Source organism: Oryctolagus cuniculus, chromosome 21 (genome assembly GCF_051225735.1).
Source record: "Oryctolagus cuniculus isolate XC-2025 breed Fujian yellow rabbit chromosome 21, ASM5122573v1, whole genome shotgun sequence".
Lineage (NCBI taxonomy): Eukaryota > Metazoa > Chordata > Mammalia > Lagomorpha > Leporidae > Oryctolagus > Oryctolagus cuniculus.
This window is the reverse complement of record NC_142887.1, coordinates 34,803,992-34,822,364: the sequence shown is the minus strand read 5'-3', so window position 1 is coordinate 34,822,364 and position 18,373 is coordinate 34,803,992. Positions and strand designations below refer to the sequence as shown.

At 60.0% G+C, this 18,373-nt stretch overlaps 1 protein-coding gene across 12 annotated transcripts in view; it reads left to right on the top strand.

Moving 5' to 3' along the window:
* The window catches only part of TANGO2 (transport and golgi organization 2 homolog), a 44,381-nt gene extending 29,206 nt beyond the window's left edge, over positions 1–15,175 (top strand). For all 12 annotated transcript variants that reach the window (XM_070065899.1, XM_070065895.1, XM_008250582.5 and 9 more), the window contains 6 exons: positions 5,245–5,364; positions 6,055–6,169; positions 8,695–8,765; positions 11,580–11,733; positions 12,754–12,858; positions 14,268–15,175. In XM_070065899.1, the coding sequence (XP_069922000.1) occupies positions 5,245–5,364; positions 6,055–6,169; positions 8,695–8,765; positions 11,580–11,733; positions 12,754–12,858; positions 14,268–14,388 (686 nt within the window). In that variant the 3' untranslated portion in view covers positions 14,389–15,175. The remainder of the gene's footprint in view (positions 1–5,244; positions 5,365–6,054; positions 6,170–8,694; positions 8,766–11,579; positions 11,734–12,753; positions 12,859–14,267) is intronic.
* The last annotated feature ends 3,198 nt before the right edge of the window (positions 15,176–18,373 follow it).

Sequence of the window (18,373 nt, the reverse complement as noted above, 5' to 3'; positions counted from 1 at the left end):
AACATCTGGGGCTGGACCAGGCTGGAGCCAAGAACTCCATCCGAGTCTCCCATGTGAGTGGCAGGGCCCGAGCACTTGGGTCATCTTCGGTTGCTTTCCCAGGTGCATTCGCAGGGAGCTGGATCAGAAGCAGAGCAGCCAGGACTGGAACCAGCACTCTGATGTATGGGAGGCTGGCGTTGCATGCAGCGGCCTGCTTACCCTGCGGTGCCCTAGCGCCTGCCCCCTCCCCTTTAGCTATTCCTGAGCTTTTTCCCCTGGACCACAGTGAAGTCACTCGGAAACACCTGGCACCCTTTCAGATCTTGTTCTGAAGATCCGGTCGTTAGCGCTGGCTGTCCCCAGGCTAGTGCTGATTATTTCCCAGGGTCTTTCTCTCTGTTTTTCCCAGTGCCCCCTGCTTTCTAAGGTTTCCCACCCTGGTTTCTGGTACTGGCAGTCTGCCCTGCCCTGTGTGAGCGCCATTCCCTCTGGTCCTCCCAGGCAGCTCTTTCCCAGCCTTGAGAGTTCCCTGTACACCTGTGCCGATCTGACCTCCGGGGTTTGTACATCTCTCTGGACCTCTGTCCCATGAATCCTAGTGCCTCAGCCTCCCCCAGACTCCTGGGCCCTGTCTTCAGCTCAGGGAGTCCAGTGGACTCTGCCTGGGCCCCCACTCAGCTAATTTGTTTCCCGCCTCTTGGGTCCTCTTTCTTGAGACCCATTGTTTCAGGGGCCGTTGTTGTGGCTTAGTATGTTAACTTCACGGCCTGCAGTGCTGGCATCCCATATGAGCCCCTGTTCAAGTCCTGGCTGCTCCACTTCCCATCCCGCTCCCTGCTAATGCACCTGGGAAAGCAGTGGAAGATGGCCCAAGTGCTTGAGCCCCTGCACTCACATGGGAGACCCAGAAGGACCTCCTAGCTCCTGGCTTTAACCTGGCCCAATCCTGGCTGTTGCAGCCATTTAGGGGAGTGAACCAGCGGATGAAGGTTCTCTCTGTCTCTAACTCTGCCTTTCAAATAAATAGATCTTTAAATCAAACAAACCAACAAAAACATTGTTTCATGTGTTTTTGTTTTTGTTATTAGTTGTATGTGGATAGACAAGTCTGGTTCCCGTTGCTTGGTCAAGGGTGAATATGGGGCTTTCATTCTCTTTTGTTTTTTTGAAAAGGATTTATTTGTTTGTTTTATTTACTTGAGAGGTTGGGGCTGGAAATTCAATCCAGGTCTTCCACGTGGGTGGCAGAAACCCAATCACTTGAACCATCGTGGCTGCCTCCCAGGGTGGGCTTTAGCAGGAATGCTGGACCCAGGGGCCAGAGGTGGGAGTGAAACCCATGTACTGCAGTGGGGGGTGTGGGTGTCCTAACTGCTAGGCTAAATGTGTGCCCCCGGCTCATTTTCTAAATTGTTGATTTGTAGGATTTCTTTATGCATTCTGGTTATGTATGATATGTATGGTTATGTATGATAAATGTACTGCCTACTCACATTTTTAAAAAAGATTTATTTATTTATTTGAAAGGCAAAGTTACAGAGAGGCAGAGGCAGAGAGACAGAAAGAGAGAAAGAGAGAGAGAGAGAATGAGAGAAAGAGAGGTCTTCCATCTGCTGGTTCACTCCCCAGTTGGCCCCAACGGCCAGAGCAGCGCCAGATCCGAAGTCGGGAGCCAGGAGCTTCTTCCGAGTCTCCCACATGGGTGCAGGGGCCCAAGGACTTGGGCCATCTTGTACTGCTTTCCCAGGCCACAGCAGAGAGCTGGATCAGAAGTGGAGCAGCCGGGGCTAGAACTGGTGCCCGTATGGGATGCTGGCACTGTAGGTGGTGGCTTTACCTGCTATGCCACAGCCCTGGCCCCGTTATGGTCTTAAGGTAGGCAAAGCAGTAGGAGATGGCCCATGTCCTTGGGCCCCTGCACCGGTGTGGGAGATCTGGAAGAAGCTCCTGGCTCCTGGCTTCAGATCAGCCCAGCTCCAGCTTTTGCGGCTGTTTAGGGAATGAGCCAATGGATGGAAGAGTTCTCTCCCTCTCCCTCTCTGCCTCTGCTTCTCTGTAACTCTGCCTTTCAAATAAAAGTAATAAATCTTTTTTTAAAAAAGACTACAGCAATATTTTTCCCAGAAGTCTTTCGATTTGGGATTTTGGTCCGAGCTTTATCCCAGATTGGTGGTTTTTTTTTTTTTTTTTTTTTTTTTTTTTTTTTTTTTTGACAGGCAGAGTGGACAGTGAGAGAGAGAGACAGAGAGAAAGGTCTTCCTTTGCCGTTGGTTCACCCTCCAATGGCCGCCGTGGCCGGCGCGCTGCAGCCGGTGCACCGTGCTGATCTGATGGCAGGAGCCAGGAGCCAGGAGCCAGGTGCTTTTCCTGGTCTCCCATGGGGTGCAGGGCCCAAGCACCTGGGCCATCCTCCACTGCACTCCCTGGCCACAGCAGAGGGCTGGCTTGGAAGAGGGGCAACCGGGACAGAATCCGGCGCCCCGACCGGGACTAGAACCCGGTGTGCCGGCGCCGCAAGGCGGAGGATTAGCCTAGTGAGCCGCGGCGCCGGCCGGTTTTTGTTTGTTTATTCCTGGTTTGGAGCAGGGGTCGAGGTTCATCCCCTTCCCCCGTCTCAGCATTATTTCGTAATTGGGTATTCTTTCGCTTCTTCCATGACTGTGGCAATTATAAATCAGTCCTGAGCCCCTCTCGTGTCCCATTTGTCTGTGTGTGTGGATGCCAATGCCAAACTGTCTCCACTACTGTTTATTGTCACTTTTTTTTAAGGTTTTATGTTTATTTGAAAGGCAGAGTGACAGGGGTTGGGGGTGGGGTGGGGATATACAGAGAGAAGGGTGGTCCTTCGTAGACTCAGTCTGTGACGGCCCACAGCAGCTGGGGGTGGGCCAGGGTGAAGCCAGGAGTCAGGAGTTCCATCCGGGTATTTCACATGGGTGGCAGGAACCCAGGCACCGGAGCCATCGTCTGCTGCCTCCCAGGGGCATCAGCAGGGACTGGGTCACAGGCATCCCAAGCATCAGTGTAACCCGTTACACCACAAGGCCACCCCGATGCCTTTCCCGAAGTCCTGGAATTAGTGTGTGAGTCCTCCAGCTCTGTCTGTGCTTTCTGCTTTAGGGACAGCCAGTCACTCTCTGTGACAGACCTGCTGTGTGCTTTTGGTTTGCTTTGTTTGTTTAAAGGTTTACTTATTTATCTAAATGACTAAGAGAATCCTTCCATCTGCTGGTTCGTTCCCCCACAACAGGCCAGGAGCTAGGGACTCTGTGTTATTCTCCCAGGTGGGTGGCAGGGGTCGGAGTCCCTGGGCCATCATCCACTGCCTCCCAGGCCCATTAGCAAGGAGCGGAGTAGCTGGGCTGTAAGCAGAGCAGCTGGGAGTGGAACCGGCAGTCCCATTTGGGATGCTGGCATCTCAAGCTGTGGCCTAACGGGCTGCATCCCAGCACACGCCCCCTGCTGGTGGTTTGAATTGATTGGGATTGTGCAAACCCAGAGTCCTGTGGGCAGAAGTGTCATGGAACAGTAGTCAGTCTTGACAGCTCTCCTTAAATCAGGTCAGCTCCACTTCTCTCTGCGGCACCCTGTGGATTTCCATCTTTGAGTATCACCCATCCCGCTTGAACATTTCCCTAAGTAACTTTTTTTTAATCATACTATTTTTTTTTAAAAATTATTTATTTGAAAGAGAGAGAGAGAGAGAGAGAGAGAGAGACCTTCCACGTGCTGGTTCATTCCCCAGATGCATTTAGCAGGGAGCTGGGTTGGAAATGGAGCAGCCAGGACTCAAACCAGTGTTCATATGGGAAGCTGGCCCTGCAGCTTTATCTGCTATGTTATGCCAGCCCCCATACTAAGTGTTTTTTTTTTTTTTAACACTGTTGTGAATGGCATACTTTTTTTTTCTTAAAAGATTTATTTTGGCTGGCACCACGGCTCACTAGGCTAATCCTCCGCCTGTGGCGCCTGCACACCGGGTTCTAGTCCCGGTCGGGGCGCCGGATTCTGTCCCGGTTGCTCCTCTTCCAGTCCAGCTCTCTGCTGTGGCCAGGGAGTGCAGTGGAGGATGGCCCAAGTGCTTGGGCCCTGCACCCGCATGGGAGACCAGGAGGAAACACCTGGCTCCTGGCTTCGGATTGGCACAGTGCACCAGCTGCAGCGCGCCGGCTGTAGCAGCCATTTGTGGGGTGAACCAACAGAAGGAAGACATTTCTTTCTCTCTCTCTCTCTCTCACTGTCTAACTCTGCCTGTAAAAAAAAAAAAAAAAGATAAAAGATAAAAAAGATTTATTTACTTGAGGGGCCGGCACTGTGGTATAGCAGATTAAGCCGCCACCTGCAGTGTTGGCATGCCGTATGGGCGCCGGTTTGAATTCTGGCTGCTCCACTTCCGATCCAGCTCTCTGCTATGGCCTGGGAGAGCAGTGGAAGATGGCCCAAGTCCTTGGGCCCCTGCACCCGCGTGGGAGACCTGGAAGAAACTCTTGGATCCTGGCTTCAAATTGGCACAGCTGCAGCCGTTGCAGCAAATTGAGGAGTGAACCAGCAGATGAAAGACTTCTCTCTCTCTCTCTCTCTGCCCCTCCTTCTCTCTCTGTGTAACTGACTTTCATATATATATATATATATATATGCAGAGACTTATTAAAAAGATTTATTTATTTGAAAGTCAGAGTTATACACAGAGAGAAGGAGAGGCAGAGAGAGAGAGGTCTTCCATCCTCTGGCTCACTCCCCAATTGGCCACAGTGGCCAGAGCTGCGCCGATCCGAAGCCAGGATCCTAGAGCTTCTTCCTGATCTCCCACGTGGGTGCAAGGGTCCAAGGATTGGCACATCCTCCACTGCTTTCCCAGGCCATAGCAGACAGCTGGATCAGAAGTGGAGCAGCCGGGACTCGAACCGGCATCCATATGGGATGCCAGCACGGCAGGCTTTACCCGCTATGCCACAGCACCAGTCCCCCAAGTAGATATTTTCACAATCACATTTTGACGACTTGGCTCTGTCTGCCCCGCCTTGGGTAAGATGACTTCCTCTTTAGGAGAGCGTCCTCCTGCGGCTTTAGGCCTCCCCAGCCTCAGGCGGGCCCTGGCGCGTGGTGCATCTGGGCCTGTGGGCCCTGCTCCTGCACCACCCCCGGCGCTCCAGACGCATTCTGCCCATTCTGCGTCTCCCAGGGATCGGGGCAGGGGCCGGGTGGGGTCCGGACCTCTTGGTGGCGGGCCCTGTGGGTAGTAATGCTTGTGGTTTGCGGCAGGGCTCGACATGGAGGAGGGCAGGGAAGGCGGCACGTGGCTGGGCATCAGCACGCGCGGGAAGCTGGCGGCGCTCACTAACTACCTGCAGCCGCGGCAGGACCCGGAGGCCCGAGGCCGAGGTAGGGCGGGCAGCGGCTCCTGGGGCGGGGCGGGGCCGCGGCAGCTGGGCGGAGTCTAGCTGGGCAGGGGCGTGGCCAGGGCGGGGCTGAGGCCAATGGGGCGGAGTCGACGTGGGAGGGGCGGGGCCGAGGTGCAGCAGGCAGGGACTTGGTGAGGCGGGCGTGATGAGGGTGCGGGTAGGGTGGAGCTGGGAGAGGGGTCAGGTGGGGTCCTGCAGGGCTTCCTCAAGTTGTGGGGTAGGGGTATGGGGATCACGTGGAAGAGAAAGGAGAAGTGTGGGCCTCGTTTGGAGCCACCTCAGCCTGGCCCACGTGACATGGGACCTGCTCCGTGCCTGCCTGTCAGCCCCCCGAGGGTGTCACTCCCAACCACTGCCTCACTGTCCCCGCTGCTGACCAGAGGACAGCTCTGTGGGCACACATTGCCCCCACTCCTGGTGCTTCCTCCACCCCACCCCCACCCTCTTCCTGATCCCTTTCCATCATGGAGAAGTAATGAGGTGGGTAGCCTGTTGAAGGCTTTTGGCTGAGTTGAAGGGGCATGGCTGACTCCAGGCGGAGGGTCTCCAGTGTGATTCCCTCTGCCCCCCGTCTGCCTTCATCCTCCTTGGGGGCCCCACCTCAGTCCTCCCGGGGAGAAAGGCTCTTTCCTGCTGCCTCGGCCACGGGCGTCTGTCCCCCTGCCCGCAGGTGAGCTCGTGACCCACTTTCTGACCACGGACCTGGACAGCTTGTCCTACCTGAAGAAGGTCTCCGTCGAGGGCCACCTGTACAACGGCTTCAACCTCCTAGCTGCCGACTTGAGGTGGGTCTGCCGGGGTTGGGGGGACAGCCACCCTGCCCGGTGCCACCTGGCCCCAGGTGTCAAGGCACACGGTTAGGCCAGGGGCTTCCTCCAGGACAGGAAGACAGGGCAGGAGGTCAGCACCCTGCTGCCCGCAATCAGTCTGCTCCTGGATTCTACGACAAAACCCTGAAATGTGCTGTTGATGAAAGAGAGGTTTGGCCGGCGCCGTGGCTCACTAGGCTAATCCTCCGCCTACAGTGCCAGCACCCCGGGTTCTAGTCCCGGTTGGGGTGCCGGATGCTGTCCCGGTTGCCCCTCTTCCAGGCCAGCTCTCTGCTGTGGCCCTGGAGTGCAGTGGATGATGGCCCAAGTGCTTGGGCCCTGCATCCCATGGGAGACCAGGAGAAGCACCTGGCTCCTGGCTCAGATTGGCACAGCGCGCCGGCCGTAGTGGCCATTTAGGGGGTGAAACAATGGAAAGGAAGACCTTTCTCTCTGTCTCACTAACTCTGCCTGTCAAAAAAGAAAGAAAGAAAGAAAGAGAGAGAGGTTTGCTTAGTAGCTCACAGTTTAGGAAGCTAAGAGTCAGAACAGCACTTGCAGACCATGGCGAACGCCCCACGTAGCGTGGGGGGGGGGGGCGGTCGTTGGCCCCAAGCTCAGGCTTCTGGGAGGACCCTCCTGTGAGAACTGTGTTCCCAAGGCCGGGCTCCAGGGACCCAAGGACACCGCATTGGGCCCCGCTCTTGAAGATCCCACTGCCCCCCAGTCGTGCTGCCCTGAGGCCGAGGCCACCCCATGGGCAAAGCCTGTGATGCGTGGGCCGCTGTGGTGGTGGTCCAGACCCCAGCGCTGCCGCGTCCAGATGTCCGTGCTGAGGCTGCCGCCTCCCGTAAGGGCAAGTCCAGGGCTCCTAAGCCCCAGGCCCACCGTGCACGGCAGCTTCCCGCCCCTGCATGGAGAGACACCTTCGTCGTCCCACGGGAGCAGCTGCTCTGGAACCTTCCTCTCACGCCCTTGGCTGCCTGTGCCCTCTGCTCCCCCACGTTCAGGTGTTGATGGGACCCCAGATCAGAGCAGACCCGTGCTGTGACGTGGTAGGGTCAGTGCTCTCAGGAGCCCTGAGGGTGGGACATGAAAGGCACTATTCTCAGAGTGGATGCGTGGGCAGGTGGCTCCTGCAGTCGGGGCTGGAGCCCGAGCAGCTCTCCCAGCTCCCAGAGCCTGGAGGGGTCAGGTCCCGCCTCCCTGACACCGCCCAGGAGGGCATACAGTGGGCAGGGGGCGTGTCCCTGTGTCGGTCGGCAGCTGGGAGCAGTTGGAAGTCTGCGCCTGGAAGGGAGGGAGACTCAGCCTGGCCACAGCTGTCGCGGGGTCAGAGCCTCCCTCCCCGGCTCCGGGGGGCCCCGGCCACAGCCGAGAGTGGCCTCCTACTTCTAAGGTTCTCACACCAGAAGCTCGGAAGCGCCTTCTGCCTGCGAACAAAACCTCTGAAAAGCGTTAGCCCAGCATCTTTTTAAAGATTCCATTGGTGTATTTGTGAGGCAGAGTTACAGACAGACAGAGAGGGAGAGACAGAGAGAAAGGTCTCCCATCCACTGGTTCACTCCCCAAATGGCAGCAACGGCTGGAGCTGGGCTGACCAGGAGCCAGGAGCTTCTTCTGGGTCTCCCATGCAGGTGCAGGGCCCAAGCGCTTGGGCCATCCTCCACTGCTTTCCCAGGCCATAAACAGAGAGCGGGATTGGAAGAGGAGCAGTGGGGACACGAGCCGGCGCCCATATGGGATGCCGGCCCTGCAGGTGGAGGAGACAGCCTGCTGTGCCACAGCACCAGCCCCATAGTCAGCATCCCAAGAAAGCTGCTTAGGGCTGTGATGAGGGAGAAACATGAACCGGATGTGAACACAGCTGGCTGGGGTGGGGGTGGGTCCTGCCTGGGGGAAGGGGAGGACCCCCCCACGCCCCCGACTCCATCCCCACGCCTGCTCCTTTCTCCTCGATGTTCCTCCTGAAGGCTCAGAGCCCCGTATCCAGCATCCAGCCTCCAGCCTGAAGAGGCGTCTCCCGGGTCCCAGCGTGGTCCGCTTTAGTTTGCTAAGAAAGGGATGTTCCAGCAGATAGACTGAAGTGTAGGACTGAGACACTGGAACATTCCAAAGGGCCCTAAAATGCACACTCAGCACAGGAAAGTAGGAGAGCGTGGTCTGTGCCCCCGCCCCACCCCCTTAGCCCACGAGGTGCCTTCAGGTCGGGGCCACAGCCGACAGAGGGGGCTGGTGTTGGTGGGTGCAGGTCAGGCCTGTACCTGGCACAGGCGGCCTCCTTGTGCCCCTGCCGAGGGCATTCAGGGAGGCAGGAGGGTCAGCCAGGGGTGCTGGGCAGGAGCTGGGGTCTCTGTGACCCTACCTTCCAGCGCCTCCCCCCCAACCCCCGGCCTGGCTGGGTGGTGCCAGAGGCAGACGCCGCCCCTTGTGTGCGTGCCCTGCTCCCACCCCCACCAACCCCCCACGCCCCTGTCTGACCTGCTCTCATCCGGCCGCAGCACAACGAAGGGAGATGTCGTTTGCTACTACGGAAACCGCGGGGAGCCCGAGCCCATCGTCCTAGCGCCAGGTGAGCCTGCTGCCAGCAGCCTGGTGGGGAGGCGGGGCTGCTGTGAGCCGGGTGCTGCATTGCTCCCTGGGGGCCTGCACTCTTGACTGCTGTGTGCAGGGCCTGGCCTGGCCTGGGATACTGCAGAGAGCTCTGTGCCCTCTGAGCTCTCCGTATCCTGTCCCCACATGGGGAACCGGTCGTGGACACTGGGCCTCAGCCCTGCTGCCCGGCTACCCCAACCCCACAGCCTGGTCTCTGTAACCCCACCACCCGCCACCCCTACATGCCCTGTAGCTGCCTGGCCCTTCTCAGGGCCTTTGGTGCTGTCACCACCCAGGGGCCCCGTGTCTGGCACACACATGTGCCTCACTCCAGCTACACACCAATGCACGCTGCCTGCACCTCTGCCCGGGCCCTCAGGTCCCCGTCCACCCCCTGCCCTGGGCCAGCATCTGTCCTCAAGCTGCACCCTTTGCCCTGTAGGTGCCTTTGCTGCTGTGCCCTGCTCCCCCAGCCAGTCTGGGCAGAGTGTCATCTCTGTCTCTCTCTCTCACTCTCTCTCTCACACGCACACACACACACGCACACCCCGCCCCGTGAGCACTGTAGGGACAGAGTCTATGTCTGGTCCCAGGTCTGATCCCAGGCACCCCTGGGAAATGACGCGGATGCGGTCCGGCACAGCCCTCGGCCCTCAGGATGCTGCTGAGGCTCGAGCCTGGGCTCCCCGCCCCCGCCCCCTGCGGCCCTTGGCTGCTGCTCCTGGCCGCATTTTGGGACTGCATGTCGTGGACCCTGTTGTGGTCCCTGCACCTGGGTTGTCAGCGTCCAGAAGGTGCTCTGAGCCCTGGGGGGCGGGGGCTCAGCCTCTGCAGCTCCGCCCACCCCTGGCCTCTGGGTGGCCACGCCCCCTCCACAGCCCGATGTTGGGAGTCGCAGGCTTCCTCTGCAGTGGGCACACACACCTTCCACCCTCCCCCTGCAACCCTGGCACCGAGACACTGGGGCTGGTGGGGAGCACAGGGACTTGTGGGGACAGGCGCGGACCGGGTGCAGGCAGCGTCCCAAGACCTGGGCTGCCTGCATTGCTGCTTCACCCATGGCTCCTGTCTGTGGCTACACCCACCCCCCACCACCAGGCTCTGGAAACAGCTGGGCCTGGTGGGGGGGGGGGCTTACAGCTCAGGTCAAGGCAAGGAGGGGAGGGCCAGGTCCACAGGGAGCAACCAGGGGCCTTGCTGCTACTCCACAGCATCCAGCGGCTGGCAGGGTGGGCCGCCCCTTCCCTGCACACATGGAGGCCAGGGGCGGGGCAGCAGGTGTGTGTGCAGAGGCCCCGCTCCCTTCAGGGGTGTGTGTGTGTGTTTGGCTGGGGTGGGGGGCTGCCTCCTTTGAGGATCCCATCTGGCCCAGGATGAATGGGCCTGGATACCACCCACCAAAGGGGGCCACCCTGGAGTCACCCGGCCACCTGTGGCTGAAATGTCACCGGGCAGGCTGGGAACTGGAGGCCAGCCCTGGTGTGGGCCAGGCGGGGACAACAGATGAACTCTGCAGTGCGCCCCTGGCCAGGCACTGAGGGGTCAGGGTCACCCGGGGCTTCGAAGCTAGCCTCACCTCCTTGCTAGCTTTTGAGGCCCAGAACTTTTAACTTTTGATGCAGCCTCCTTTTTTTTTTTTTTTTTTTTTTTTTTAAATTGTGTTGCTTGTGCTTCTGGTGGTTTGTCTCAGAAATCGTGGCCTGATCTGAGGTCAGGAAGCCTTGCCCCTTGCGTGTTTCCTTCTAGGACTTTTACAGCTGTAGCTGTGTCACGTATGTCTGTGATGTGACATTTTGGCATGCCTACGGTGCGAGGTCGGGTCCAACTCCAAGCTTTGCCCATGGCTGCCCAGTTGCCCACTTCTAGGATTCTGAGGGGTCTTCTGAGTTGTCCCTGATGGAAGCACACACACACACACACACACACACAGTGGCTCAGCTGTCGGCACCCCAGCAGAGCTACGACTGGGGGCTACATCAGACTCCGCGCACGTCCTCACTGGGAGGTCTGGTGGGGCAGAGGCTGCATCTCAGCCTCCCCGGGGCAGCGTTCAGGATGCATGGGTCCCAGCACGCCAGCCCCTGCAGCCCAGGCCTCTGGAGATGGGGCTCCCAGGGGGTCCCTGCACCTCCCCCACCAGTCTGCGTCGCTCCCTTCGGCAGCAGGAGAAACCAACCCTTTTCCTGTCGGTCACACCTCCCGTCTGCACTCTGGGAACTTGTTCTGAGAATCCACAGCTCACAGGCCTTGCTCGGAGACGCCCCCCTCGCTGGGTCCTGGCTGGGTCCTGGCTGGGTCCTGGCTGGGTCCTGGCTGATGTGTGTGCGTGCGCACGCATGCGCAGAACCGGGCAGGCCGTGCTCCGCGCGGGCCCTGCCTAAGCCTCCCCCGACGTTGGGGGAGGGTAGCCCCCTTACTGCTGCCATGAGTCAGGACGGATCTTCGTGCAGGGTGCTCTCGCACCCTGCACCCTCCCAGACAGCCCCGCAGTGGGGGTGGGTGGGCGAAGCCCCGTTGAATAACAACCCCCCACGACCACCTTTGCCCATTGGGTCTTTGGTTGCCCGTCCATCCAGGCTGCCTGGGCCCTGTGCCTCAGGGCCTCCTGGGGGTGCCCTCGCTGCACTAGTGGGTCAGAAGTGGCCTAGAGACAGTGTTGGAGTCCTGGGTGGGGCGGGGGGGACCCAATGTGGTCTGGTCCGCCGTCCTCCTGGCTAGCTGGGCGGGTGGGAGTTGACGACGGAGTCACACAGCGGGTCCTCTGCATGGCCAGGCTGACCCCTCCCCGCAGGGACCTACGGGCTGAGCAACGCGCTGCTGGAAACACCGTGGCGGAAGCTGTGCTTCGGCAAGCAGCTCTTCCTGCAGGCCCTGGAGCGGAGCCAGGCGCTCCCTAAGGATGCCCTCGTCGGGCAGCTCCTGGACGTGCTGAACAACGAGGAGGCGTGAGTTGGGGGCCCTGCTGTCCTCTGCTCACCCCACCCCCAGGCCCTCGGGGGCAGCTGGAATTTCCCGGGGTGGAGGGTGGCATGGCAGCTGGGGCTCTAAGTGCTGGGAAGCTGGGTGCCTGGGTGTGTCGTGCAGGTCCTTACGGGGCCAGAGCAGCTAGGTTCTCTGCTAGCTTCTGGAAAGTTCCAGAATCTCCCCCGGAAAAGTGGGGGGAAGTGAGCAGCCAGGGTCAGAACAGACCTGGGTCTTACCGTGCTGCCTACCTGATGTCCCCCAGTGACCATGAGCTGATGATTAGCCCATCCAGGAATACCAGGGCGGTGGGGCGGAGGGGAGGAACTGCCATCTCCCTCCTTGTCCGAGCCCGGCCTTGAGTGCGAGCAGCCTCAGAGGCTGGACGCCGGGGCCCCTGGTGCTCATCAAGCTGCCTTTGTCCCACATGCTCGTTACGATTTCCTGCCTGGACAGCCCAGTGTCCCTCCAGCTAGCAGCCTTTCAGAGGGACCCCCACAGCCTCCCCCTCCCGTGCTGTCTGCCTGCCCCTGCTCGCCCTCCCTGGCCTCTGGGCCTCTGGGAGCCACTGCATCATTCTCCAGGCCCTGCACTGCCACCCTCTCTGGGGTGCCTGCCTGGGCTCACCCAGCGGCCCCTGCTCAGCTATGAGTCTCCATGGGCCATCCTGGGCAGGCTGTGACAGGCCCTGGCTGCACTTAGTGATGGCCGTAGCCTTGGTGCCAGTTGTAGGGGCTGGCAGGTCTCAGGGCTCGAGTGGACAGATTCCCACAGGGCACCAGGGGGCAGGCCGGGGAGTGTGGGGTGCGCTGTTGGGAGCCCTAAGTGGGAGGGAGGTCAGAGCAGGAAACCGCCCCAGCCGCCTTCCAAGGCCAGTGGATTCCTTCGAAGCACCTAGGCCATTAGGACAGCAAGCAGGGTCTCCTCCCCAACCCTGGCCACTCGGCTGTGGGCAGGACAGGCCAGGGAATGATGGCCACACCCCTCCTTCTCGATCCTTGCAGACAGCTGCCCGACCCAGCCATCGAGGACCAGGGCCGGGAGTACGTGCAGCCCATCCTGAGCAAATACGCGGCCGTGTGCGTGCGCGGACCCAACTACGGCACCAGGTGAGGAGGCTGTGGGCACGGGTGTCCCCCTGCTCCCCGGCTGCTCCAGCTTTGCGTGGCTCCAGTGACATCCACGAGGAAACTAATGTTGAAAGAGAAAAGGCTAATTGACCTCAACGCCTTAGAGGTTCAGGTCCAAGGTCAGGCAGCACCACTGGCGTGGGCTCTGCCCCCCCCACGGCCCCACGGAGTGGAACCTCAGAGCCTCTGCCCCCCCACAGCCCCACGGAGTGGAACCCCAGAGCCTCTGCCCTGTTTCGAGGTGGCTGTGGTGGGGAGGGAGGGCGAGCAGACCCCACAGGTAAATGTCACACACAGAGGAATCCATTGCCTCCTAAGTGTGGCCCCTGGGCTGCCCCCCAACCCAGGAGGAGCCAGGAGGGGTGGGGATGCCTCAGTGCCGCTCCCGTGAGCGAGTCCCCATGGTGCAGGCCTTGTACCGATGCTGCAGGCCTGCTAAAACTGAAGCAGCTGGCACAGCCTACTTTATAAAGAGAGGCTTCTTTGGGTTCAGGTTCCGGAAGCACACGAGATCAAGGGGCCCTCGTCCGGCAGCAGGAGCCTCTGGCTGGCCAAGGCCCAGGGCAGCCTGGGCAACCCGCGGCGAGAGACAGGGAGCACAGCTCCATCCAGGTCTGCCACATGGTGGCAGGGCCCAAGCTCTTGGGCCGTCTCTGCTGCTGTCCCAGGTGCATCAGCAGGGAGATGGATTGGAAGCGGAGCAGCCAGGACTGGAACTGGCGCTCCTATGGGATGCTGGTGTCTCGGGCAGTGGCTTAATCTGCTAGGCCCCAGATTCTGCCCTCTCAGTAACCTCACAGTGGGGATTAAATGTCAATACCTGAAGCCTTAGCAGGGATACTCAGGCCCCATCCAGACCGCAGCGGGGCTGCCAGCAGCTCTTGCCGTGCAGGTGCAGGAATGTCACTTCCCCTGTCCCTCCTGTCACAAGCTTACGCTGGTGACTCAAGTGTGTGCAGGAGGGAGGCAGGCACCTGGTGTCCCCGAATCCAACACCCTCTGGAACCCTCAGCCTGTCACGGGGAGAGCTGGAGGGAGCACCCGGGGGCAGGGCGTGCTGTCGGGGCCTGGGAAGTGGGGAGGAGCGGGGCGAGAGGGAGTTTCCCAGGTGAAGGCCCGGGCCCCCACGGGGTTGAGAGCTAGGCTTCTTGGAAGGACCAGGCACCTGGGGTGCTGTGAGTGGAAAGTGGGCAGCTGACGCTGAGCTGCAGAGGGGCGGTGGGGTGGGCTGGGGAGCGTTTCGGGGTGCAGGATACACCCAGTGTGGGTCTGCAGAGCCAGCCAGGGAGCCTAGCTCCTGGTCACGGGCCCCAGGTGTGGCTCTGCTGGGTGGAGCCGAGGCTGACTGATGGCTGTGGGGTCGATGTGGCCCCCACACTGTCTTCCAGAACCAACACCATCATCCTCGTGGACACGGATGGCCACGTGACCTTCACGGAGCGCAGCATGTTGGACAGGGACCCCACCCGCTGGGAGACCAGCACCCACGAGTTCACGCTGCAGAGCTAACCCCTCCCCTGGGCAGGTCTGCAGGCTCCTGGGAGGCCCTGGCACAAGGAACCTTCCAGAGCCACACTGCACTGCCGTGACTTGGCCAGGCCCTCTGAGGTGTGCGTCCCCCATCTTGTGTCCCCCTTTGCCCAGCTCGGGATCCACTCTATGCCAGTGGGGAGTGACAGAGGCTGTGTGAGGTGTGCAGCAGCTGCACATGCGCGCGGTGTGTGTGTACGTGTGTGAGACTGTGCCTGGGCTCACTCTGTATGTGTGCACAGGCACACGCACATGTAAAGCACACGCACACACGTACACATGAGCACAGACATGGATAGCTGCATACACCCTTGACTGAGCTCGCACTCGGGGACACACCACACGTGCACGCGTGACAGGTGCCACTGTGCCTACACCTGTCACGCATGCCCCAGCCAGGACGTGTCTGCTCTGGTCAAAGAAAACAGGTGTGGACTTCTGTTTCAGTGGGGCCCTTCGGCTCTCCAGGGCTCAGAGCACTGCACACTTCCGTTCCCCACAAGGAAACCACACTCACAGAACAGTGGATGCTGCCGTGGCCCCGCACATGTGCACTGGGGTTCCCAGACAGTCCCGCTGCGGGTGCCGGCCCCCTGGTGTGCACCGAGGACTCTCAGGCCCGTGCTTACCCGATGGGGGTCGTGCGTCCCCGGCAGGCCCGCCTCAGCGAGGAGACAGAGCTGGCCCCTGCCGCCACCCCGCTTCACAGGAGTCCTGTGCTTGAACCTGAGCTGCTGTGAATAAACTTGGAGGCTGGGGCGAGTGAGTGCATCTCAGGGTTCTTGCTTCGTGTGGCAGCGGGAGCTCCTGCCGCAGAGGCCCCAAACGAGGCTCTCCCACGGCCCGCTGAGGCTGCGACGGAAGCCCGTGTGTCTGGCGACTGTCCATCTTCCCAGGACACAGGAGAGCCTTGCTGGTTTACATTCAGGGCGAGCCCCACACCACCAGGGGTCCCCCAGGCAGCAGTGGGGAGCCCCACGGGGAAGCCCCGGAGGGAGGGGCGTGCTCAGCCTCCTGACTCCAGATGGTGGGAGGGGCAGCTTGTGGGGCGGGGGGGAGTCTGCCTCTGCCCCAGGAGCCCCTGGGTTGGGCCCTTGGAGCTCCAGGCCCCATCCCCTGTGGAGCATCAGGAGGCCCATGCCACCAGTGCTGTGGGAAATAAGCCCACCAGAGACCCCCTTACCCACCGCAGGGTGGACTTTTATTCACGACCCTGCAGGACAGGTGACTGGTGGGTAGGCTCACCTGGAGTGAGAACAGAAGTCCCTAGGGCACAAGCCTGTCCCCTAGGCCCCCACTGGCTGAGTCCTGTGAGACTTGGGCCATCTGCCACTGCTTTCCCAGGCCACAGCAGAGAGCCGGATCGGAAGTGGAGCAGCCAGGACTCGAACCAGCGCCCATCTGGGATGCCGGCACTGCAGGCAGCGGCTTTACCTGCTAAGCCACAGTGCTGGCCCTGGTTACTTTTTTTTTTTTTTTATCATCTGAAGATGGACCATTACACAGTTTCCCACAGTGCTCAGCCCCAGGCTGACCCTTCACTTGGCCTCCTGGGAGTGACAACAGCATGGCATGCATGGCGGGGATGGGTGTGAACCTGCCCTGGGCCTTCCCGGCCTGAGTGGGATGAGTCGCTGGGTCCCACTGCGGGGGAGCAGGACCCCCACTTCTCCCTTCCTGCCCTGACACCCCTCCCCCTGCCCCTGCTGGGACCTGGCCCAATCCATGGTTCACTTTGAACCCAGGAAAGTGCTTGGCCACGCTTGGAGGGCACTGCCCGCAGTGACGCCACCAGCGTCCCAGGCCTGCAGGGAATCTGAGGTCTTGAGTCCCACCTGCATCTTGCTGAGTCAGCACAACAGACCCCCTCAAACTGGGGGACTCCCCCCACCCTTGCCTCACCACCTGCCAGCATCCTCATGGGTGGGCCTCCCCACCCTCAGGAAGCACCTCCATGAGTGTTCGCCCCTGGCCTGGAGACCCTTGTCCCGGGCCCCTCTGCCCCTGTCCTGTGTGGGACTCCTGGAGGAGGGGGACAGCCCAAGAAGTAGATTCTATTGTTACGGTTGAGGCACCCCCTCCCACCTCTATAGAGGTAAGACTTGGGTCCTCATCTCCAGTGCCTCCGAACGGGGCTGGCTGTGGAGCCAGGAACTTTCTAGAAGTAGTCAGGGTACAGTGAGGAAGATGAGGGTTTGGCCTAGGAGTGCAGACAGCTAAGTCGGCCACGTCCTCAGAGCACCTGGGTTCTGCTCCTGGCTCCAGCTCCTAATTCCACTTTCCTGCTAAGGCAGACCCTAGGGGCAAGTGATGGCTGAAGTAATTGGGTTCCTGACACCCACGTAGGAGACCTGGACTGATTTACTTTGAAAGAGCCGTAGATAGAGGGAGAGACAGAGAGATCTTCCGTCGATGGGTTCACTCCCCAAATGGCCACGACAGCCAGTGCTGGTCCAGGCTGAAGCCAGGAACCCAGAACTCCATCCGGGCTCCAAGCACTTGGGGCATCTTCCGCTGCCTTCCCAGGTGCAATAGCAAGGAGCTGGATGAGAACCAGAGCAGGTTCTCATGTGCTGGTTTACTCCCCCAAATACCTGTGATGGCCGCGAGGGCCAGTCCTGAGCCAGGACCCAGGCCACAGCCAGGAGCTCTGTACGCTGGTGCTGGGGCGTAGCAGGTAAAGCTGCTGCCTGCAGTGCCAGCATCCTATATGGGCGCTGGTTCAAGTCCCGGCTGCTCCACTTCCTGCCAGCTCTCTGCTGTGGCCTGGGAAAGCAGTAGAGGATGGCCCAAGTCCTTGGGCCCCTGCACCCACGTGGGAGACCCAGAAGAAGCTCCTGACTCCTGGCTTTGAATTGGTGCAGCTCCAGCCATTGCAGCCAGCTGGGGACTGAACCAGTGGATGGAAGACCTCTCTCTCTCTCTTTAAAAAAAAAAAAAAAAAAAAAAAAGCAGAGCAAGCGGACTTGAGCCAGTGTCCCAAGCAGCGACGTAGCGTGCTGCGCCTCAAGTCGGCCCCTGCATTGAATTCTTGGTTCCCAGCTTGGTTGTGGGTATTTAGGGAGTGAATTAACAGATAAGTGTCCTCTCTTTCTGCCTCTTAAAAAAAAAAAAAAAAAAAAGATAAAATGAAGCCATCAGGCTGGGCCTTCCCCATACGACAGGTGTCCTCACACAGAATCTGCACACAGAGCAGCGTAGGGGAGACAGGACTGCTGCCGGGAGAGAGGCCAGCTCCTCCCGAGAGCGTGCAGAGGGAGCAGGCCCCCCTGGTCTCTGCCGTCCAGCCTCCAGAGCTCTGAGGCAGCAAGTCTGTTTAAGCTGTTGTGTTTGTGGCACGCTGTGAGGCAGCCCCAGGGAAGGAATGGAGCTTAGGGGAGAAGCCACCACAGCCCCCCCAGTTCCCAGCCAGCTGGCAGGGGTGGGGAGGGAGTCGTGAGACTCTGAGGCCAAGGACACGGTGGCACCTTAGACGGGGAGCCTACCCCTGCAGGCCCATGGTCCTGCCATGCTGGTCCCGTCACGATGCCTGGCACTCCTCCTGCCCTCACTTCCCTCGCCCCAGTCCCCGGCCACAGCTGCTGCCCCAGGGCCTTGCACGCCATGTACCTGAAGAATGGCCGCAGAAGGGACGCTCTCTCCGTCTCATGCTTCCTGCAGATGTTTCATACATTCTCGGGCAGGCAGCCCGTTTACAGTTGCAATCTTGGGGCTGGGGTTGTGCCACAGCGGGATAAGCACACTGCATCCCATATCGAAAGGCTGGTTCAGGACCCACCTGCTCTGTTTTTTTTTTTTTTTTTTAAGATTTATTTCCACTTATTTGAAAGGCACAGTTCCAGAGAAGGAGAGACCTTCCATCTGCTGGTTCAATCCCCAAATGGCTGGAAGCTTATTCCGGGTCTCCCACATGGGTGCAGGCTGAGCACTTGGGGCATCTTCTGCTACTTTCCCAGGCACATTA